This window comes from Paramacrobiotus metropolitanus, unplaced genomic scaffold (assembly GCF_019649055.1).
Source record: "Paramacrobiotus metropolitanus isolate TYO unplaced genomic scaffold, Prichtersi_v1.0 Parri_scaffold0000012, whole genome shotgun sequence".
NCBI classification, from domain to species: Eukaryota; Metazoa; Tardigrada; class Eutardigrada; order Parachela; family Macrobiotidae; genus Paramacrobiotus; species Paramacrobiotus metropolitanus.
Window position 1 is genome coordinate 35956 of NW_026570232.1, and position 23263 is coordinate 59218.

A 23263-nucleotide genomic window follows, 5' to 3' on the forward strand; every position below is an offset into this window, starting at 1 on the left:
TGCGTTGTCACTGCATTTTATTGCATGGCAACGAAAACTGCAGCAGGTACTCAAATTACGGGTTCCTCTTTTTAAAAATTTACGGAAGATCCAACCACCGCTCGTCACACGTACAGCAGTCGGCTACAAAACAATTTCACTCAACGCTTTAAGAATTACCCGTGTACTGTACTTTTGAGTGCTGCTTTAAACATCGGTAAGCAAGGATTTAATTATTGCTCATTTTAGTAAGTGGGTAATTTATAATAATTACCCCTGTAAGGTGTTTAAACCAAAAGCGCTATAGTAATTACATCAATTTTATGGCTCTGCATTCTCTTTACTTTTTGGGGTCGAATCAATAGTTTATTTGGAATTTCTCACCATAAAAAGAGTTTCTTTCTGATTTCATGACCAAGTTACTAATATGATACAGGTTACAGATTACGCTGATAGTGAGTAAATCAAGTTGTGGTTTTTGTTTACTTGAACATTTAAGCAACCATTCTGCCACCTATTCGATTATATTGCGCGCGATTGTTTTTCCCGTGACAAAACGTTACAATGTCCGCTCGGGCAGTCCCACGCCCCGTCAAATTTAAGGTTCCACCCACAGCCAAGGATGCGGCAAATGCTTTCTCGTTATTATCCACGCCAGCCGCAGTCAACAGCGTGTACTATGCACTGCTGATCTGGCTAGCGTTCATCATTACTTGTCTAGCACTCATTTTACCGCAAATAATCAAGCAGCGCCATTTCTGGATTGTACTGGAACTCTTATCCGCGCGACGGTGGTTCGATGTGGCCTACAATGCCCTTCAGGCGCGACCCCTCGCTGCCGAGGACAAAGCAACCATTAAAACGGGCGACACCGCACAACCAGTTACCGCCCACCCTGTACTATTTCACCGCCTTTTAGCCAAACTCGGATTCATCCAGAATCCAGCGCCTTACACGATGCCCGCAGCGGCTGAAAGTTCGATGTTGAATTTCTACGGTGACACCGGGCTGGTGCAGCCCGGTGCCGAAAACGAGAAGGAAAAATTCGGACTGGGCAAGGATGAACAGTCCAGCAGTCGCTATTTATGGTATCTGATGGAACGCCCAGACATTCACGACCAGCCCAGCGACAATCCCTTCATGCAGCTGCAGACTAGCAGCCTGACTGCACCCTCAAAATCCGAGCCCACTTTCGACTTTAATCTGGCCTCGCGATTTGAGGAATCGAAACAGGATATCGACACTGGTGAAGGGGAACGCGGAGCGGAAGAAATTCACCTTCCTGAGTCGAAAATAATCAATCAAGTATGCCGCAGCGGAACCTGTCAGTATCATTCATCCCTCGATCCGAGTAAATTAAGCGATCCCAAATACTTCTCCGCCGGTGTGGAGCGGTTAATCAAGGAAATGCTGGAAGATGTGGCATTGGCGGCCGTTGAAGATAATTTTGAAAGTGATGCTGAAGTGGAAAAAGAAACGCCCGTTCCGTTGATCGAAGATTTGTTGGTCATTCCGAAACTTCTCGTGGAAAATCTAGCCGAACCGATACTATCGCTGGCATCGGCTATCGGAGCTGAATCGCCATTGGTCGAACCCGTTACAGTGCCCGAAGTACCGAGATTAAGCATTGCGGATCAGTTCAGTTCGACCGGTGTGTCCGAACCGTTGGCCGTCTCCAGTGTTCAAGACACAATGGCCACGGATATGCACGCCTCGGAAATTCTTGTCCGTCCCAGCCAGCAGCGTCTTCCGCAGTATCCGGATGCTGTTGTCTTTCCTTGTGACATTGATTTGACTAGACCGAACGGATGGCGATTTGCCCAGTGGAAACCGTGTGAAATTCGGGTCGGTACCGCGGAAATCGCTGTACGATATCGGAACCGAAAGGTATGGCAAACAAATTATTACGTGACCTTTCAAAAATTTTGTATTCTGCTTTTTTATTCTATTTTTGCTTAACAGGATCAGCTTGTAGAAAAGCATATTACGGAGAAAGACCCTTCACAGTTTACGTTCTCCGTTCCACGTTCGATGAAAACGGGACTATCGGCATCCGCCCGTCGTTTCGGATTAATATGCCCAAATGGTCACTTTCGATTCCGTGCATTGGATCACGAATCGCAGGCCAAAATACTGCTTGCTTTGAGAAATTTTACGAAGCCGATTACAGTATGATCACAATATCAAGTACAATAGCAATATTGTGTCGATTAGTGTGGGCCTTAGCATGCACAAGTTAAACTGAAAAAACTTAAACAAAATAAAACAAAACATCTGTCTGTTTGAATCTGGAATTCCAGATACAGATGACAGTTAGTATAAGCGGTTCATGCAAAGACAATTTAACACCAATAAAAGCTGTAAAATTGTGGTGTAATTGGTATGGGAAGTCGCTGCACATGCGCACCAGTCTTTCACAAAATTAACTACTACGATGGATAAACAGTGGGCATAATAATGGCTAAAGCTAACAGGTTAAAGGCTAATTTGCAGCATACTGAAACGAGTATTTCTAAAGCGAGGGACACAGTAATTTTAGTGAACAGCATTTAAGCAGAGCGGTAGCTGCAGCGACCTTAGGAAAGCACCGAAAATATTGTTAAATTAATGGCAATCTGTCCCGCGGCAGACGAGAGGACAACCGCTGCTCGCCATCATCAGCTGCACCCGCATCGTCCTCACCATTCTGCATTACTTTATCCACGACATCGTCACTACAAAGGCAAGGTTTCTGCTTTGAGCGGTGCGAGATTCAATTCAACTGCTTGTATGTGTCATCATATCTCAAAATTGTAGCACAAAACGTAAGCTTTTTGGTAGTAAAGTAAACCTACGTTGCGTCTTTACTTAACAGCAGTAACGTAAGTTACTACTGGTTAGCATACTTAACTAAACATGCGCGCGACCTTTCAAAACCTACATTTTTTCCTTCAGTATTTCACTTATGTTCGGACGAAGAATGCTGTCGCTCCATAAAAGACTATCGGATCCCAGTCGCAAACCTGCCAGCTCCGATTGCACCAACTTTCGACGAGCTCGTTCTCGCTTCAGTATCTACCAAAAACAGATGCCTGCCAGGGTATAGAAACTTGCGAGATTATGTACGATATTCTAATCTACCATCGACATAGTTAAATTTTAGTTCCGCTTCGAGCGCAATACTTTCTTTCAATCATGATTTCCGAATGATGATTTTCGAAACCAAAACCATGCTTAAGCCTTAAGGTGAATTTCTACTCACATAACGCTATTTTAAATTATACAGGAATCGATAGAGAATGCATTTCTCTATCTACTCGTACTGATCTGAATCAAGCTTTTATGAAAAAACTGCACACCGTTACCTATTTTAAAAACTATGATCGAGCAGAAACCTTTTACAAGGTTCTAATACTGCGCAGAAGAGAAGACATCTCTGTTCTGGCGGGATGGCAAGTTTGCTGACCACCAGCCACGAAATTATCAGCGGCAGCAAATGTTTGTTTAAGAACCAGAAGATACGCGCGCGATCATAAATGATCAGGTAGAACACTGAAATTTATTGCCCTGTTTTCATCTCTGTCTCCATTCACCACTGGCGCTTGAGTGTCAGAGAGTCATTCCTGCTCAGCTGAAACAATACGTGACCCGAAGAGACCGGGACACAACAGGATGCGCAGCACTCGCACCAAGAATAGGTCTGCTGTCCAGCTTTGTCTGTACCGTTCACAAAAAAGTCATTTTCTCAAAAATAGCAAATGTTGGGCAAATAATTCGGTGTTTTATCCGACTCCAAGTTTGATCGCTCCATCACATGGAGTAAATTCCCATACACATTCTGAACCAAAATGAAGCTCTTCAGATGTAAATTGACCAAGTTATAAGAGTTTGAAATTTTCGAAAATTCATTGCATCTTTGTTTTTTAAGGTATCATCACCAAAATGGTTCAGAATGATCTTAAGATATAGATTTACCATAATGGTAAATTTGGTCGGAGTCGGACAGATAGGTGAATTATTTGACGCGTCCGAGTTTTTAAACTTTTTCCGATGATAGTACGGCAGCCGGTTATTGCGCGCACATCTTGAGTTTAAATCGGTGAAGTTCAATGTTTTGAGCACCAAAAGCAAAAACGTACACTATAGAACTGTTTACGAGTCCGCAGTGGTGTTTTTTCTCGCAAGAGGGGTGCAAACGAGTAGAAACTCAGCTTAATCCGCAGAATCTTCTGTTTAAAGTGACTTTTATACTCGTAGCGTCAGAGTCTGGGCAAAGTCGACTATGGAGTGACCTTTGCGTGCAAACGATCAGTAATGCCGTCCAGTTCACAATTAGCCGGTAGCAGGTTAGCAGCCAAATCGAAAACCTTTGTTTACAGTGCTGAATTTTAGTCACGATTGGCTTAAATAAGCTAGAATTTCCCGGTAAGATTTAAAAATGCGTACCGGTACGATTTTTGACGGTAATAGTCTGATGAAAGTCTGGTTTTACACGTCCCAGTCTCATTACAAAATAACGCCACCGTCTTCTCGTTACAGCCATGTGAATGATTGATCTGTATACAGATCTGTATTGTACGTAAGTACAGACTTATAATTGTTAATACTATGCTTACTTTAGCATGCCGTTCCAGAACACTTTCTTTCTTCTCCAGTTCTCCTAGTTTTTCCGCCTTCTCTTCTTGCAAATTATCAGCCAGCCGACGCACAAATGTTTCGGTGTTTAACCGGTAATCCCGATGAAATTCCAAGCCACCATCCCGCAGCGCTTCCCGTAAACATTTAATGCGCTCAGCTGAGCGGTGGGCTCGCATTTCCAGGCATCGCTTGTACCTTGTGTGCACATCGTACCGAATCTTCCATTCGTTTTCTGTAATACGAACATTAGGTACATATACATGAAAATGAAAGTTTTTCATTTAGATTTCATCTGGAAAGGATTTTGCATTTAGATCATGCGAACGCAAGGCGTTGCCGTTTGTTAAACACTAACTGACGTGAATAAAGCTATCACAGATCACAGTGAATCTAGATACTCGTATAAATGCGATCTCTTTAATATCAATCAACACTGAACAGTGGGCAACCATTCCTGTTGTACAACGTTTTCCTCCAGTTTATTTGACAATTTTCACAAAAGGTCTGAAATGTGGGACTAATGGCGAATTGGTTGTGAAGCTTCAATTTAGTCCATGCATTGCGCTTCAGAGCATTTGTAAAAAACTAACAGGCAATTAAAATCCAAATAAATTTAACTCTTCTCCTTTAATTCCAAGTACAATTACCAGCTTATACTGCTCGACTATTTTGCAATATTACGCAGCCGTGGTTCCGTCATAAAACTGGATTCGTTAATAATATTGATAATGTTCATAAGTTATTAATGTTCATAACATATGAAACATTGATTATTAAAAATACATAAAATTAGAACATGAGCGCTTTTGACGACGCAACAACAGATGCAGTGTTTGCGCAGTACTTAAACTGCAACTTCTTGTACTTATTTAACAATTGCCAACATCGACAGTCGATTCAACCCACATTTTGCTGTATTTTCTGGTTTGAATCGTTTGACTAATTACAATTTACGAAACTTTCCTATATAGATATAGTGTTGTGCACACTGGGAAGTTATTAGTCAAGTAGTACAAAGTACTCACCTTCCTCCGTTCGCACTCGATCCAAAGATACTTCCAGATCCTGCAGGATGTGCTGCATCGATGTGACAGTATTAAGATAATCAACCTGTCGACTCACCATGTTGTAAACTGTTACTCTAGGATTTTTCCGCTTAGTAACCCAAAGATTTCGTTACAAAAAAGTAAAAACCCTACTTTGTGAAAACGATTGCATCACCGAACCATTAGACTTGACAGTAAAATTTATAAAACTAAATTGCGGGCGACTGCACATGTCCTAACCCCGATCTTCCACAGCAGCAACGCAGAAATATGGAACACGAGCACAGCAATGAGCTTTATTGTCAAGGCACGTCCACTTCCGGTAGTCTTATGTCATTAAATAAATTACATCTTTGAGCACCTCCGTCGTCTATCAAACCCAACAGCACAGATTCACCCATTGATATTGCGCTTAAACTAATACTGACCGGCGACACCACACACAGGGTTAGTTCACACATTAAAAAACGCCTTTACGGACGTCGTCCCACATTGATAAAATTAAAACCAAAGAACCAATTCACACTCGGGAGTAAATAAGCAAAAGGCCACACCAGGGTCACAGTCACTTTCCGCCAAATACCAGCTTCTCCAGACTGGATTTGGTGAATTCGTACACCACAAAGAGGATCCCAGATGCCGGGAAAGTTCGTATCAAGGTTGGTGTAAGTCCATTATACAAGGCAAGAACACCTGTAAAGAGTGCTGTATTCAATAACCTCACTCGTGCAATTCAGTACTGGAATCGTAAGCGCTGCGTTACTGTATAGTACCATTCTCTGCTGAGCAAGCCATAACATAACTTTTTATACATTATTGTATTCATTACGTGACACAGCATTCTTATAATAGAACTGACAACAGCAGCAGTGTTGCCAGTGTACAGAGACAAAATTAAGTAATCAGCAAACTAAAATAAAAAAATACATCTGTGCCACATTAATCTGCGAGTCGGCAAAAAATATTGCCAATGAATATTACCTTCAGTTTTCGCAATCGTTATCAATGTTGTGAAAAATCCTGTATGGGCTCTCCCAGTTTGCAATCGACTTTTCACGACATCAGCCGGGAAAATTGCTGCAGACCATAAGAAAAACAATAACAAAATTCTATCAATTTTCTATTAGGGCTAATTCGCTGTCAGCCTATCAAATGAAACAATGCAATACGCACCAGCTATTAGAGTACTACATTTTGATACCGGTACTTCTTAACAGTTAACTGTAGAAAGCAGCATTAACAAAACCTACCTGCCCAACAAGAAACACCAGCAAACCCTCCACACAAAACGGTTTTGACCGGTCCCAGCTCATCTTTCGACCCCTTTCCCGCTAACACATTCCGCGCAGCATCATATCCACCAAAAAAGAAGAAATATCCGGGAATCTCCCGGGCAAAGGTACTATTCAAGCCTCTGAACATGCCTATAACGCCCTCTTGTTTCAATATTCGCCGCATCAAAGTCCAAGGTCCACTGCAGCGGAATATTAGTAAACCGCATAAAAGTATCACACATGCCATTCACACATTTTTCTTCTCACATTCTTGGTTCCAATTTCACGTTAGGATTTTCAGCCAACTGAATTTGGCGTGCTTCGGCCATCGCTTGCAGTTGACATTTGAGCCTGAAGTTTCAGCCACAAAATTCTGTATACGTAAAAGCACAAATTCTAAAACCAATAAACCGTACAATTCAGTCGGGCAAAGGAAAAAGCTCGTAAAAAATGCCGCACCGCCACCAGCTGTTGCATTCTGGAAGCTGTTTAAATCTTCGATGCGGGGGACCTTCACAATGTTCTGGAAAACAAGACATTTTCTTCCAAATCAACGTGATACGTAGCGGACAGGGATGCAGCACGAACTGCTCATAATGCAGATTTTACACGAACAAATAAGGCTACTTTAAATAAGTGTAAGAACATTCAAAACGAAAACGATCAAAGAGATTCCCTATGAAATTAAATTAAACATTGATATGGATTTTCGTTAAAAAGAGAATAAAAATAAAATTTCCATGATCAGTTCACATCCAGCAAAGTAACCCGATGCAGTTACTGCAGTGCATAATTCGAATTCAAATAATATAAGTCGAATTCTGTAAGTCCAAAGTACTTAAATCTTCTGCGCACAGCGAGACTTTGAACTCTAACTAAACGACGAAAAAGCCAAAATGATGCAATACGACCGCTTCATGCATTGTAGTTGTCGATAACTACGGTCGTCGCGGTAAAACGTCTACCCGTCTATCTATCAAAGTGAACTGGAAAAAATCTTAGCGCCGCACATAGTGGGAGTTTCAAAAACAAATTTTGAATGAAAGGAAAAAATGAATGAAAAAAAATGAACGAATGACTGAAAAAAAAATAAAAATGAATTAAAAAAATGATAAAAACTTGAATCAACAGCAAAAATACCAACCGACTGGAACGACCCCACTACTACTGTACCAAATTATTATTACCGTAAGTAGAAAAACTTTTCTATATATTTCTATATATTTTCTGTATGTTTCTGCAGAAATATTTATAACTAGGCAACGTAACTATGCGAACGATATAGAAACAAACATAAAAAACAGAAACGAGAAAAGATACCACCATCAGAATTTCTAGAGTCAGTACTAACTCATTGTCAGTACTTGTACTCAACTTACCTGCACAACTCTCTGGCACAGTCCGTAGAAGAAAAACAGCGAAGCATTCTCAGCAATGTTAGCCGCCAAAGACGGCACAGTTCCGGCGTAAAGTCCTTTTATTCCTTGTGTGTTCCAGGTTTTCTTCCCGCAATCCCAGGCGCCCGTGAAAAACTGCGGATACGTCTGCATTTTCACCTGTTGATAAGGACAGCACGCTTGCAGACAAACGCAACGCTGATGCAAAAAGCATTAGCCAGGTTCACAGCATACTTTGATTGTATCCAGTGGCTGGCAAACAAGAACTGCCAGACCTCCGCCTGAAACCAGATGGAATACGTTTGTATAAAAATCAGCGCCAGCGGGGTTGGAGAGATCCATTTTATACACACACCAAGCGCTCCGGCGAATAAGTCGATGGCTCCCGTGATCGGAATACGGTAAGCATGCACGCCCGTCGAATTCCCACTCGGCTCCTCCACGGCTTGCGACGGTCCCCTCATTTTTGTATCGTTAGATTACTACTTCCGCGCAATGGGATAATTACAGCTCACGATCAGGAGAACCAATTAATTCTGCCGCAAAAAAAGAGAAGCCTGCAAAAATGCAGCTTAAACACGCGCGATATGCAGAGACTCCAAACAATTCTCCAGTCCAACTGCTCCAATGCGCGAACAGGGGAACAGTCTGCAAAATTATAATTTAACTGAAACAGCTATAACTAAACGGAATTTATTTCAAGAACCCAAGACAAACCAAAAGCTGACAAAAGCGAACGTTTTTAGTACAGTATTTACTGCATCCTTCGTATGTGCGGCGATTCGCACTTGCAGCTGCAAAAGCCATCAGCTGATTTTCTATTAGCTTTCGACATAGGCGTGTGCTTGGTGACTCATCCTCTCAAGCCTTCTTTAATATGAACAAAATTAACGATATTATTCGGATAACCGAATTTGTTAATATCACAAGGTTAAGTATGTTTCACAACAATATTTTTTGCGAAATAAACTCATTACGACAATTCCGAATAAAGATTTCGACTGCCTGTAGTCCTAAGTCTACTAAGTCTGCTATATGATATTGTACTACATGCTGGAGTGCTTACCACTAGAGTACTTGGTTAGTTGCTACCATGTATGTAGTTAAGGATGGTGAAACCAGGGCGCATTAATCTTAAATTTGGACAAAATACCGCAGATGTTCTACCCACCAACTGGATAAAACTGCTTACGATATCAATTTTATTCTTTTTTCGGTCGTTGTGTAGTGTGACAGCAGGCGAACAAAGGCTCACGATAGTGAGAAGAAGGCTTTACTGTGATAGCAATAAAGTACAGAGAACCAAAACACAAAGGCTCGGTGCGAGCAGGATCGTGAAAGCACATTGAATGATCTGCTAGTGAACAAAGTGAACGGCACATCGAGCCGAAAGCATGGGAAAACCTATGCGGCACACTGGGCTGATCCAACACGAGCGAACGAACGCTGATAGGCCGAGATGTGGAAAGGAGGCGTGGCTCCGCCTACATCGAGGCCGATGATTGGCCGAGACGAAAGGCTGGGCGGAAAGCTGCCTGAATCGAGGCCGATCTAGCGCTCGACAGCGAGTGCGACTCGGTGTGAGTCAGCACACCGGAAGCGGGACTGTCGCTGGCTGCCATACTCGTAGGCTGCCATAGCGTCCCAACATGCCTCTGGGCGGGAGTCCGAGCCCCTGCGAAGGACCGGCCTCGTACCGCTCCAGTGCCTGCTCCGCACACGACCCTATTGGGGTCGGTGGCTGCGCTTCGGAGGTGTCCGATGATGGGGGTGTCTCGTGCCGCGTTCTCCTCCGGACCCGTGGTGGCGATACAACTCACGGCCGAAATCCGAAGGTCGGTCGATGGTGTTGTTGGACCGGTGTAGGCATCTGTTGGTCGTGTCCGTAACGGCGAAAAAGTAAAAAAAATAAGGTATTATTCCATTTCTCTCTCTCTCTCTAGTAAAAATAACATCACAATTCCTGGTGAGCAGGTAAATGAAAAAGATCAATAAAATTGAGAACATCATTTCGAGATTAGAAAAAGTAAACTCAAAGTCTTTGGTCCGGGGCTTTGGGCCGGGTGCTCATTCCGACTAGAGCTCATCCGCTCACGGGGGCTCCAGTCCACTAGAAGTCCGGTCATCTAGGTCCGAGGCATCGGTTCTCGGGATACCCAATGGTACCGGTTCGATTCACCGAGGGTCGGAGGTTCGACCCTCGAGGGTCAAAGGCTCGACCCTATTGACTTCGGGTAAAAGGTATGGATCTCCATTGTCGGGTGTGAAACGGGCGTGAAACACACTTTCCGACCGGGATCCTCCGGTAAAGGTCAATCGGAACCTTCGCAGCCGAGTAAGACAGCTCATACTTGCTTCCAGCCGAGGTTCATCGGGTAAGGTTGATGGAGAGGCACTGTCGCATTCGCGAATACCGTAAGGTACCCTCTCTGGGTGCAGAATAAGACCTATTGGGTCTATTGATCGGTGGATCCTCCGGGGAAGTCCGGTGATCCGAGGTTCGACCCAGGCAAAACCGTTAGGTTATGTCCTGTCGCCTATTGGGCAACAAGGACCGGTTAATGCCTGGTCTCCATAAGGTTGAATGGTCGATGGCATGGTCTCTGTGCGGGAGTCCGACCCTGTATCCGGTTCTGAAGTCCGATGGTAGCCTTGGTGACCGAGGGTCAGCTCCGGTTTTAAAATCAAAGTCCAAGCTCAGCCTCGGTTGCTGAGTCTAAGTCCATTGGCAGCCTCGGTACTCGAGTTAGAGTCCGGGTTGTACCCTCGCAAATGGGTGTAATGACGTCCCACTCGGCTAAAAATCCTAAATTCGTCTCCCGTCGCCTATTGGGTAACTTGGAGAGGATGATCGCCGGGGTTCAAAGGGTCCGAGGTTCCGAGCCCGAGGGTCAGAGGTTCAACCCTCGAGGGTCGGAGATCCGAGCCTCGGCCGCGCAGATAAGTCGTAGTTCTGCGATTTTGCTGGTGTTCCGTCCGGTTGAAATCCCAAATCCGTCCGTGGTTACCTATTGGGTAACTCGGAAAGGGTGGGTTCCGGACTTCGAGGGTTGAAGTCCGAGGGTGGGTTAGCCTCGGTCTGATGGTCGTTTCGTCTCGGCGAAAACTTCTGTTAACGGTGTAGGTCGCCTATTGGGCAACTCTACCGAGGGTCTTACCGATGAGATGAAGTCGCTGCCGAAGGCAGCCTCCGTATCCGGGGTAGACTCGGTGGTGAGGTAGTCAGCATCCGCTAAGGCTGGTCCGAAGGCATTCTGCCCGGGCAAAAACCCTTTTTAACGTCTCCCGTCACCTATTGGGTGACATGGAGAGGGTCAATGCCTCTGAACAGGGTCCGGACAAGTATCCGAGGGTCAATCAGCCTCGGTGTCCGGGGGTCCGAGCCTCGGTGACAAGACTGGCCCAACATGCTCTAGTGGGAGTCCGCTTGATGCTGGGGATGTCCACCGGGTAACTAGCCAAAAATCAGGCAAAAGAGGCTCCTCAGCAGCTGTATAAGACCTATTGGGTCTAAGCCGCAAGGTAGACACTCTAAGTTTTAAAGACGGAATCCAAACTGGTCCGTTCCTCGGCTGATTCCGTGCTTCCACTTAGGCGGAAACATCCGGGATGCCGGAATGTGGGGGCTAAAGGCCTATTGGGCCTGTTGGCATAGTTATGGGCGTCCATAGCCTCCGGTGAGAGTTCAGTCATGTCGGACGCGGAGGAATGCACGTGAGCTGATCTGGCCAACGCGTATTCACCCGCGTGCCCTAATGTCCTGGTTCATCCTTCCGGTTGACCACGGTCCGATTCGCGGTGAAATGGTCATGCCGGTCACTCATACCATTACTCCAACACAGCTTCGTGAGTAGGGGTAAGGGAATGAGTGTGCCCTAATGTCCCACTTCTTCCGTTGAGTTCCGGGGTGGAAGGGAGGCCTATTGGGCCTCGATGGGCATCCATGGTAAGGTAGAGATCATGGTTGATCTGCACCACTTGGCATGGTAGGAGATCATGGTTGTACGCGATCTGCGAAGGCTTGCATCCTCCGAGGGTCCTTCTGCCGGAGGGACAGGCCGGTGGAGCAAAGCGGATCGCGCCGCGCAGCACCGTCCCGTCGCTTTTCGTACGACGGATTCCGCCGGAGTTATGCTGCCGAGGCCTATTGGGCTCTCATGCTGACTTCAAGTGGAGGTCAGTCAGCCAGCTAATACTCCGATTCCCGGGATATCCATGGGTCTATTGGCAAACATGGTGCTGAAGACGGCGGTTGCTTCTTCGGCAACATGTTAGCGGAATCCTCTTGGGTTGAGTTCCGGAAATGGGTTGGTCGTGCGGATCGAGTGGTCAGGAGGTATCGCTTCCCGGTCCAAACAGTCCGCATTCGGTTAAGAAATGGGAGCCTACTGGGCTCGGAGGGTCGGAGTTATGGAACTGTATGTCCACCGGGTCCTTCTGCCGGCTGGGTTTATACAGGAGTGCCCAGCAAGTCATGCTGGGAGCCCCTGGATAGCCTCCTTACGTACGAAGGGTCCGATATTGAGGCTGTCACCAGGGCCTTGCTGATATAGGACGTTTTCGCTGCCTATGTCCACGAGGTCCCGGCTAGCAAGGTTCAAGGGTAAGAGCCTATTGGGCTCTACAGTCCAAGTTACGGAACTGATCAGCCGGGAGTCCTCTGTCGGAGGGACATGAGCAAGGACAATTGCATTCTTACGCAGTTGTGCTTGCCCAAGTCGCTATTCGTACGATTCATCCCGATATGGCGTTCCATGATTCGAGTTTCATCCAGGGTGAGCCTCCAGGATCCTTCTGCCGGAGGGGCTGACCAACGACGAACGGTGTTGTACCCCGTTCGCCACTGGCCAGCCGCTATTCGTGCGAGTTATCCCAGTGAACTATGGTTTCTTTCGGGTTCGACCCTTCGGGTCCGAGGGTCGAGGGTTCAGACATCGGGGTATCCCTATTGGGGTCTACTCCCTGAGTCGATGGTGGGTCGGGTTTCTACCACGCCCTATGATGTTCCCTTTTAGCTCCGGGGATAGCAGGTCGGCGGAGTCGCTGATCCAGCTGGAGCCAGCTAACCGTCGGGGGTCGGCTAACCCTTCAGTTCGGTTGCATCCCCTCGCTATTTGGCTCGGTTCGCCTCCTGTCATTGTCGCCGGAGACCGGAACGTTCCGTCCGGTTCATCCAGGGGAAGCCTGGGGAGACGTCCGGTACGGTTCAGGTTGAACTCGCACTTGTCGGGTCTTTCCGAGGGATCCATCTGAGGTTCAATTCCGAAGTCTTCTGCCGGAGTGGATTATCCGTGCGGAGCAGCAGGTCATGTTGATCTGCGCGGAAGATCCGCCTTTCGTGCGAAGGTTCAGACTAACGTGGTTTAGGAGGCTTCTCTTCCAGAACTACGGTAGTCCGAGGGTTGCCGGTTCGGTTATCCTCTACTGACGACGAGGTCTAAGTTCTGCCTTAGTCGTCCGTGGGGAATCAGGCTCCGCTAACTTTTCGGCGGCCTATTGGGCACCTTACCTGGAACCTATTGGGTTCACGGGGAAGCTATCGAGGATTCCTGTGCCGTGTTCAACTTTGCTTCAAACCGTCCATTTCCGGAGGGTGAAGTGAGATCCATATTCTGGTGGTCCTGCCAAGAGTGGTCAGGTTCCCTGTCGGCCAGACCCACTCTGGCCAGGGCCTAAAAGTTCATCAGGCCTAACTGGGCACTTGCCTCGGAACCTATTGGGTTCACAAGGTAGTTGTTAAGCCTTTCATGAGGTAAAGTCCGGTCAGGTCCGATTCTTTGGACTCTGTCTTTCGATCCGAGGTATTTCCGTTCCCGCGATGTTGGTACCATTGCTTCCCGCGTCGGAGGGACGGAACTTAGAACTTTAGTCCGCAAGTAGAGGCCTATTGGGCCTCGAGCCCCGGAGCCTTTTAGGGTCCGGTGAGGTATCGAGCAATCCGCTCGGATCGAAAGACAGATTATTTGGTCGTAGTAGCGTCATGGTTAGGTGCGGTCTGCAGGTTGTCTTCTTCGCTGAGATCACCACGGACAGCCGTACTTGTGGCTAACTCTGTAGCTTCTTGATGGTAGCAGATGTGGTTAGAGCTGCGATCTGCAGGGGGTAAGATTGGCTCGGTGAAAGGTATACCCCGGGCCGTTTGAACGTGGTGGAGGGTCAAGTCTACCGCCGTATCCCTTATTGAGGGTCCGGTTTAGGTAGCTAATGGTGGTTAATGCGATCTGCCCTGCTCTTGGACCGTGTCCCTTATTGAGGGTGCGGCCTGGTAGCAAATGTGGTTTAACGAACTGTAAGGTGGTTGGCCAACGATCTGCGGTTCCGCAAGCTGAATTCCATCTATGGGATACGTCTCTATTGGAGACGTCGTCATGTCCATTTGACCGGTTTTATGGTTAGCCTAACCCTATTGGGGTCCAGCTACCGGTCTCTCTTATTCCAAGTCCACGTTGACCGGGGCTCCACCACCGAAGCGGGAGCCTTCCGAGTCATCATCCTTGTCCCGTCGTCCTGGGTGATTCGAAGATGTAGCCTCCTGGGTGCAGGCTGACTGCGATTCTGAGGCCTCCTGTCCGGGCTTTTCAGCTTTGGTCCGGCGGGCTTCGCGTCTTCGGCGGTTCCTGCCCGAGGATGATGAACCAGGCCACATGTTGTACCTGTATGATGACTTGCCCTCGGGCATCGGTGGTGATGCGAACCCGGGTGGCAAGTGGCGATGGGTCCGGCACCACTCCGAGAGGGTCGAGGCCTCATCGACGTCCTTTTCGTCGTCCGGATGGTACTGGTACTCCTTGTGCCATCGTTCTGCCGTCAGCAAAAAGTCACGCAGCCATAGGCCCACTACCGTATCTCGCATCGGTGTGCTCAGCTGGGCCACAGCCGTCCGAAGTCGGGGCGGAATGTTGTTGTTCCGGTACGCGCAGTACAGGGTGTAATGACTGTGATGATGGCCGAGTCGGGCCGCAAAAATCAGTCGCAAGGCTGTCTGGAAGGCCATCGGAGCATCTCCCCGGGCTACGGGTTCGATGTTGCCAAGGTATTCAGGCAAAGCCTGGGCCGCTCTGGCTGCAGTGATCACCATGGCTGCTTGTGCCTCGGTGAGTACGAACTGCGCCACCCATTCCGTATGGTCCGTAATCTCGCGTTCCGAGGTGTATAACGGAAGCTGACTCAGCTGAGACCAATCAAGGTGGTCAAGTGGCAATCCCAAAGTCGCTGGGTCGGTTGCACTAGGCAAGCCGTTTGTCCGGTAATACGGAAATCCAATGCCGTAAGACAACCGATCGTGCATCTGGAAATCCTCCGACCATTGCCGATGTTCGAACATCTGTTGGTATCCGGAATGGTCAAGGAAGGTCCAAAGGTCGTTGACCAGGTGCCAGACTTGGTTGCGTCGGTCTTCCCGGTACTGCATGGTTCCCATGATGTAGTTCGTACGTTCCGTTGGATGTGGGATCTCCACTGCGATGCCCTGTGGGCGTGCATGGTCGTACCGAGGGTCATACTGGGCTGGCACTACCGCATCCGGGTCTGGTAATGGACGTTGTGGCACTGGCAATTCGTCCATTTGCTCCAAGGGTGGGGGTGGTCGGGAGGCTTGTTGTCGAGCCACCGGTTGTCGGACCACAGGCTGGGTGAAGTTGCGCCGGGACTTACTGTTGGAGTCCACGACGAGCCCGGTATCCTCCGAGCCGGATCGCTTGCCGGGGGAGGGTCGGGTCCGATCCTTCGAAGGCTGATCAGCCGGTTGTTGCGCGGTCGTGGGCATATTTTGAGCCTCCAGCTTATGTCGTAAGTCTCTTCCCAGCCTATGACGCAAGTCGTCAGGTGCCAAGTCCGACACGCTCTGGGTTCTGCGGGTAGACGGAGTGGGCCCTGTTGGGGTCACTGCTGCCGTCGCTGGTTGTTCTGCCGAGTGGACTACCGGTTGTGTTGATGACGGCGAGAGTGTGCTATCCATTTGCTGGGGTAAGCCACCTTCTTGTGGGGCTACCAGTTGCTGTTCCACCTGGCTATGCTGAATTGCCGGCAGAGCCTCCGTTTGTTGGGGATCAAGGACTTGGGCCTTGTATTGTCGGCCGTCGGGTCGGGTTATTGTCACGGTCATCCCGCTGAGTGGTATAGGGCCACCCAAGAATGCATCCGTAACGCTAGGCATGTTGAGGGTCCGATCCGGGTTCAGCACTCCTGCGAGGGTGTTATGAGGGGCGGAAGGCTCATCTGGGAACCTATTGGGTTCCGCCGTGAGTCGAGCCTGTGAGCCGCCAGCGACGCCCAAGGGTGGGAGTTTATCCTCCTTCGGGCGTGTCCGTTTTTCGTGCTCGCGCTGAGCCCTCGCGATCCGTCGATCTGCCGCCGCTATTTCTCGGCGGTCATCTTCGCGTTCCTGCTCCCGTCGTTGTTCACGGGCATGGACCAATCTGGCGTTATCCGGGACTGCTGGGGTATTATCCCAGCCAGGCTCCTGGGTACGTCTGCGGTAACGTTGCAGGTCCCACATATGGAGCAGCTCCCGGCCATGCAACTCATCGAGGATGCGGCTGTTGTGGACGGCGTACATATAGGCGCTCAAGTTCCCGGTGACGACCTGGATGTACAGGGCACTAGCCTGATCCCGTCGTGTGACTCGATCGACCCCGCCATGTCTGTCCATATGTCGTAGCAGACATTCGGCGCAGGGCTGGCGTGTCCTCGGTTTCGATCCAGCCATGCTGCCCTGTTGGGGTTGCACAGGGTCACCCATGTCCGGTGACACCTCGGAGCTACTTAGCGCCGGGCTCGAGGCTCCATGGCCCGGGGTGATGGCCGGAAAGAAGACTGGCGAGGCACCTATTGGGTGCACAAGTCCAGCCGCAGGCTCGGAGTTCGCGGTTTGACCTATTGGGTCATGCAGAACCTCCGTCTCAGCCTGTGGTAGCTCGAGGAACGTCCGGTCGTGTGCGTCCTCGAAGCTATCCTCCGGCGATTGGGTAAAGTCGTCCGCCAGGATCCGCGCGTCCCGCTTCTCCTTGGCCGATTTGGACGACTGGTTGGATTTGTTGGATTTGCCGGACTTAATCGATCGGTTGGAGTCCGACGAGGGTCGCTGCCCGGGCCTGCATGACGGAAGGTGTAGCCACCTGCATTGTCACGTCGGGCGTAGCCTTGGTCGAACTTCCGTTCGTACGGATTTTCTCGACCGGACATCTTCGGTGGTAGCTCTATTGGAGCTGTGAAATAGCCTCCGGGTTGTCCCTTCGGCTAAAAAGTCAGACTATCCCTATTGGGGACTTGTCCGAGGCTGATGAGGCTTTTTGCCTGTTGAAGGTCCAAGGGCCCGGTGGGGGGGCTAAGGTCCGGTGGGGGGGCAGAGGTCCGGTGGGGTGAGGGTGTTGATGTGGGTGTGCTTGTACTACTTGCAACTCAGTACTGTTGTCAATACAGGGTACAGCTTACGTACGTCCTATACTACGGTACTGACCGCTATGACGTCACACACCGCTAAGTGGTCTTGCAGATTACTGCCTACGTCACGATTCTGCGTGCCGCGTGCAAAATTCCAAAAAACAGTGACTCACTACGGACTTATAACATAGGGAATCTCCCCGTTATCCTGATTGGTCAGTTTTTAATATGGTAAATCGGCCGTCGTGACGTCACAATTATTTAAATTTTTGAATTAATTAATTTCCGAGATGGAAAAAATTCGGAAAAATCGAGAAAAATTCAGGAAAAATTTTCTAGCCGGCCAAAAATTAATTTAGCCGGGGAAAATTAGTTTCCTTAATTTTCTAAAGGTTCAGAAAGGTCGATAGCCGAGGCTCAGAGGGTCTACACCGAGGCTCGAGGGTCCGGCCTAGTAAGGCTAGCTAACCCTATTTTTACCCTATTTAGATGTTTTTAAGCCCGTTTTTTCGGGTAAAATAAGTTTTAGCCGGCCAAAACTATTTTTGGTCCGGTAAAAATGAAAATTGCCCGGCTATATCGGGTCTTTAAAGGCTCTACGAGGCTTACCGAGGGTCAGTCGACCCTATTTACCGGGTAAGTCCGCGTGAATCCGCCTGTTGATCCGGTGAATCCCGCGCTGGTAAAGTTGCGGGTGCCACTTAAGGCAAAGGCGACCCCGATTGATGAGGTTGAGAGGGTCCGCGAGGGTCCGCTGGGTCCGTGCCGTCCGTTCCGTCCGGGGATCCGCGGTAGCCGCTAATCAACCCGGGCAAAGTCCGTCCGAGGGTTGTTGCCGCGAGGAACGTTCCGTCCACGCGCAGGAGAAGGATCTGCCGAGGCTTTCTGCCCGCAAGAGAGAGAAAAGAGACCAGACCGTTCTGGCTGGCGGCGATCAGATGGGGATAGGAACCGTTGGTTCTCCCCTGTCCTCACGTCGGCCGTTACGGATGTAAGTCTACACCGTGGTCTCAAAGGGTCCGTAGAAGGAAAAACTCAACGATATGCTATCATGTGACAGCAGGCGAACAAAGGCTCACGATAGTGAGAAGAAGGCTTTATTGTGATAGCAATAAAGTACAGAGAACCAAAACACAAAGGCTCGGTGCGAGCAGGATCGTGAAAGTACATTGAATGATCTGCTAGTGAACAAAGTGAACGGCACATCGAGCCGAAAGCATGGGAAAAGCCTATGCGGCACACTGGGCTGATCCAACACGAGCGAACGAACGCTGATAGGCCGAGATGTGGAAAGAAGGCGTGGCTCCGCCTACATCGAGGCCGATGATTGGCCGAGACGAAAGGCTGGGCGGTGTGAGTCAGCACACCGGAAACGGGACTGTCGCTGGCTGCCATACTCGTAGGCTGCCATAGCGACTGGCCCAACAGTAGTCGTGCACAAAAATGTATGTATGGGTACTGCAGTACATAACTTTTGCAAATTGTATAATTCTGTATGAATAATTTAGGACACGTAGTAAATTGTGTATGTGCTTAACATTTTTTTTGCAACAGCAGCTTGAAGCGAATCGGATCGATTGGACTTCCGGTCATGGCGCAGCACCCCGAAAATAAGATAGGTACGCAAGCAGGATAAGGTCACATATGCGGTTTTAAAATTAATATTACAGAAAAATCGAATTGTAACCACTTGTCATTTGAGAAAGATTACCAAGAAACGTTTTGTTAGGCACAAAACTGTATCGGCATTTTTCGTTCTTTTTCTATCGACATGGTGTAATTTACCGCGGTTGATAAACAAGTTGCCCATTTGAACCGAACCCGCAATCTGAAAGCATGTCTACCACGTTATTCATAAGCAGCGACATTCCTGAAAGGTTCGTCCGATAATATTGTTACGCAGAGTCAGATAGCAGGAAATGGACCAAGTATGGCGATTTCCTTACAAACCCAGATTAGTCAAATGCAGCAGCCCGTACAAACAATCCGAGTCATATGTTACCGCAGCGTTCTGCCATCCGCATTCGGCATAGCAACTGTTTCCGTCTCCGATTGCGGTACTCCATCAGAGCAGTGCCAGGTAGCTTTCGAAACATTTGGTATCAATTTCAAAAATACCCTCTTCGACACAATCGGATAAGAGGACCAATATGTTTATTTATTTAGTGTCCAACCGGTACTGTGCCGTATTCTACCGTGTCTGGGATTCCAACCGGATGCAGCTGCGTAATTCTATGCCAAAATGTCTTTCCCTGACGGAGTATCACACGCGCCTACATCGGTGATAAACAGTGTCGACAGTGATTTTGCGGTGTCACCAGTAAATACTGTTGGACATGGTGAGGATGCGGCCAGGGAAAACTACGAAAGAAAAGATGTGGAAAGTGAGCGGGAATTGGATCCGTTTGCGCACGCTGACCTCGGTGAAGACAGGAGAAATGCACAAACCACCACGACGTAAGTACGCGGTTTGCAATCCATTGCTTAAATTCCTTTAAAGTTTCCTTATTCAAATCAGTTTGAATATCATAATATAAAACACCAATTTGAATATAAAACCAGCTGATACAGATGTTCAATATTTTTCTTCGTCAACACTCACAAATAACTTGTAATTAACAGTGTTTTTTACACTGGCAGTCGTGATATCCTTCCATGTTTACAACTTTCTAGAAATCTTGCTCAAAGTAAACATCGGGACCGGCATTTTTGCCATGGCAAGCGCAGTGAACAACGCAGGCTTGACGGTATGTATGACGAGCTGTGTACAGTAAGGTGGCGAAAAAAAGTATTAACCCGCTTTTTTTAACTTGCATACAATGTGACGATTTTCCATCTTGCCAATTTTGATTTTTTATGCTTGGATTCCAGACGGGAACGATTGCCATTGTTGTGATGGGATTTATTTGTAAGTGTTTATATGAATAGACAACTGAAACTTTTGTTTCCTATTGACTGCTCTCTACACAAAGTAGTGGTTTTTATTCACGCTGTATCTTTATATATTGCGATGGAAGTGAAATACATTGATACTGATTTTTATGTATACTGATACTGATTTTTCATTGATACATTGATACTGATTTTTATGTACATGTTCTACAATTTTTAAGGGGTTTTCAGGTATTCATTGTATGCACATTCTTGTGAACTGTGCCCACCATCTCTGCAAAGTGTGAGTGATAAGATATCAATTATCACTGTTTAAGTCAAATTTTTACAAATACACTGTACATGATACCGACCAATTGTTGTAAAATTTTATACTGCTTTTTGCAGTGTAGTTGTAAACTTGTAGTCAGCACAAGTGCACCTGTGTTTTATTTCTGCAGAGAAGGAAAAAACGCTTTGGATACGGGGAAGTTGTTCAGGCGGCATTCAGGCAAAGCTCGTACAGTAAATACGCAAATCTCTCCAAGTAGGTATTTCGAGTCATAATTATTGGTCGGCTGACTAAGAAGAAAACGAATCCAAATGATTAGCTGGGAGTACAAAAGTGGAAAAAATCTCTTTGTTTCAGAAAAGTTGTGGATCTGCTTATAATTGTATCACAGTTTGGATTCTGCTGCGTCTACATCGTTTACGTCGCCACGACACTGCAAGATGTATGCATTTTTTGGGTTTACATATTTATATGTGCAATATTATTACGTAAACAATTATCTTATATACATTTGCATAATTGGAGTAGATAACTAATGTCGGTATCAAGTTGTGGAATCACCTTATATAATTGCACAAGTTACGTTGTTTGTTATGCTATTTATTCTGTTGGATTTACTAGACTTAGAGGTATACGCATGCGTTAAACCAATTTGAATGCAATAGAAACTACGTAGGTAATCGGTCAAACTTTATGCATTCCAGGTAATTCGCTACTATACGGACGTTGAGCTGCCGATACAGGCGTACACAGCTATGGTACTTCCCTTCTTGATTCTGCTTTGTTACATTCGGAGCCTAAAGATTCTAGCGCCCTTTTCCTTGGCAGCCAATCTCATCTTATGCACCTGTCTGGTGATAATTTTTGTTTACGTTTTTGGCCATTTAAAATCAGTTGACTCGGTCCCACAATTTGCCGGATGGTCGAAATTGCCGCTGTTTATTGGGACTGCAATATACGCTTTCGCCCCATAAAGGGTGAGTATTTAGATCGTGTGTACAAGATCCAGTCACGATTTCTGATTACTACTAAACTACTGCCACCATACTTTTTTGGTATTTCTTTTTGGTAAGTTTTTGCCATTTTTTTCTGACGCATGTTTATTGAAACAATAAGTAAAGCAAAATGTTTACTCGAAAATAAATGAAGTGGACCAGTGGACAATTGGTCTACAGGACAACTGTTTGTATCCAAAATACACAGACTAGCGGACATATGCTACCCACAGCTTTAGATCTGATTTATAGCTTAAAATCGCACATTATTAATTTATGATGAATTGATACTCCATGATCTGGATACGGTAATACTAATGCCATTTTCAGGATATACATTGTGGTTATCCTTCTGGTCGGTCTCGTCGTTTTTTATTCCTATTCACTTCAGGTAACTTTGTAAACCACTCGTTCAAATGCTTTACCGTGAGATGTGACTTCCTTGCTGTTGAGCGCTATCGTATTTGTGCGTTTTAATTGCTTCATATGCTTTACTTTCATATTTTTTGCAGTTCTATGTCCCTTTTGAAATTTTGTGGCCAACAGTGAAGAAGCGCCTCAGGACGCCCCTCCAAGTGAAGATCGGTGAATATTTATTTCGCACCGGCATCGTGATATTTACGTGTAAGTTTTTCATGAACACAATTGTAACCGCATATATATATATATGTATTTAAAATTTCGTCATGTGCAATTGTGCGTGCTGATTCTTATTACTCGTAATTTTAGTTCTTCTTGCCGTTGCTATTCCTAAACTGGGATTATTCATCTCCCTTGTGGGAGCAGTGGGAAGCAGTTCCCTTGCACTTATATTTCCACCGGTATTAGAAACTGTCACCTACGGTTGGCAGAATCAAGGCAAACTGCACTGGAAGTTGATTAAGAATGCCGCCATATTTATATTTGGAATTCTCGGTTTTGTTACCGGGACCTATGTAGCCGTTTTAGAAATTGTTTTATCATTCGAGAAAGATGCTACAGATAGCGCGACTACTACCGCACTTCCTACCCAGGCAGTACCTGTCCAATATCTTTCGTGATAAAAATACTTTATTTCGGTTTTTTTATTTTTTTACTTGTTGTAATGCTCATTTAAACACTGTGATCAATCCTGGCAAATCCTTTGTGTGCGCCAAAATAATTAAACGAAGCACAGTATTACAATACTCGTAATTACAAAATTCAAACCCAAACCTTAAACGAAATTGAATTTAAACAAAGTGTACGCAGCACATTGGAGAACAAATCGTTGAAAATTACTGCATTTTCATGCGGCAGCTGCAAAACTGCATGGTAATTTATACGATGTAAATTAACAATAACAGATATTATCGCAAATTTATCATGCCTGATGCGCATAACAAATTGGTTGTATCTACGTACTTCACAATAAAGTCCAGCAAGATGGGGG

At 46.8% G+C, this 23263-nt stretch overlaps 4 protein-coding genes and 1 long non-coding RNA gene across 5 annotated transcripts; 3 read left to right on the forward strand and 2 right to left on the reverse strand.

Moving 5' to 3' along the window:
- The first annotated feature begins 106 nt into the window (after positions 1 to 106).
- LOC129583829 (uncharacterized) lies at positions 107 to 2295 on the forward strand. Its single transcript, XM_055475811.1, has 2 exons — positions 107 to 1866; positions 1942 to 2295. The coding sequence occupies exons 1-2, from the start codon at positions 544 to 546 to the stop codon at positions 2152 to 2154; spliced, it is 1536 nt and encodes a 511-aa protein (XP_055331786.1). The 5' UTR covers positions 107 to 543; the 3' UTR covers positions 2155 to 2295.
- Positions 2121 to 5794, reverse strand: LOC129583833 (uncharacterized). The gene is made up of 4 exons (XM_055475820.1): positions 5622 to 5794; positions 4575 to 4828; positions 2900 to 3033; positions 2121 to 2693 (listed from the first exon to the last, which is right to left on the reverse strand). The coding sequence occupies exons 1-4, from the start codon at positions 5719 to 5721 to the stop codon at positions 2579 to 2581; spliced, it is 603 nt and encodes a 200-aa protein (XP_055331795.1). The 5' UTR covers positions 5722 to 5794; the 3' UTR covers positions 2121 to 2578.
- Positions 2917 to 4959, forward strand: LOC129583837 (uncharacterized). Its single transcript, XR_008689816.1, has 4 exons — positions 2917 to 3058; positions 4216 to 4304; positions 4498 to 4537; positions 4614 to 4959. It is a non-coding gene; the product is annotated as an uncharacterized LOC129583837 (long non-coding RNA).
- A 130-nt stretch (positions 5795 to 5924) lies between the features above and the next one.
- On the reverse strand, positions 5925 to 9336 carry LOC129583832 (mitochondrial ornithine transporter 1-like). The gene is made up of 8 exons (XM_055475818.1): positions 8669 to 9336; positions 8548 to 8594; positions 8296 to 8472; positions 7333 to 7439; positions 7184 to 7267; positions 6893 to 7116; positions 6624 to 6719; positions 5925 to 6335 (listed from the first exon to the last, which is right to left on the reverse strand). Exons 1-8 carry the CDS (start codon positions 8775 to 8777, stop codon positions 6208 to 6210), a joined length of 972 nt encoding a protein of 323 aa, XP_055331793.1. The 5' UTR covers positions 8778 to 9336; the 3' UTR covers positions 5925 to 6207.
- On the forward strand, positions 8213 to 23010 carry LOC129583836 (proton-coupled amino acid transporter 2-like). The gene is given in 14 exon segments (XM_055475824.1): positions 8213 to 8714; positions 19249 to 19313; positions 19424 to 19774; positions 19861 to 20151; positions 20368 to 20441; positions 20566 to 20602; positions 20818 to 20869; positions 21027 to 21112; positions 21215 to 21299; positions 21562 to 21759; positions 21761 to 21834; positions 22183 to 22243; positions 22365 to 22476; positions 22582 to 23010. Coding segments are annotated over 11 exon segments (1305 nt in total). The 5' UTR covers positions 8213 to 8714; positions 19249 to 19313; positions 19424 to 19774; positions 19861 to 19936; the 3' UTR covers positions 22893 to 23010.
- Positions 23011 to 23263: the final 253 nt, after the last annotated feature.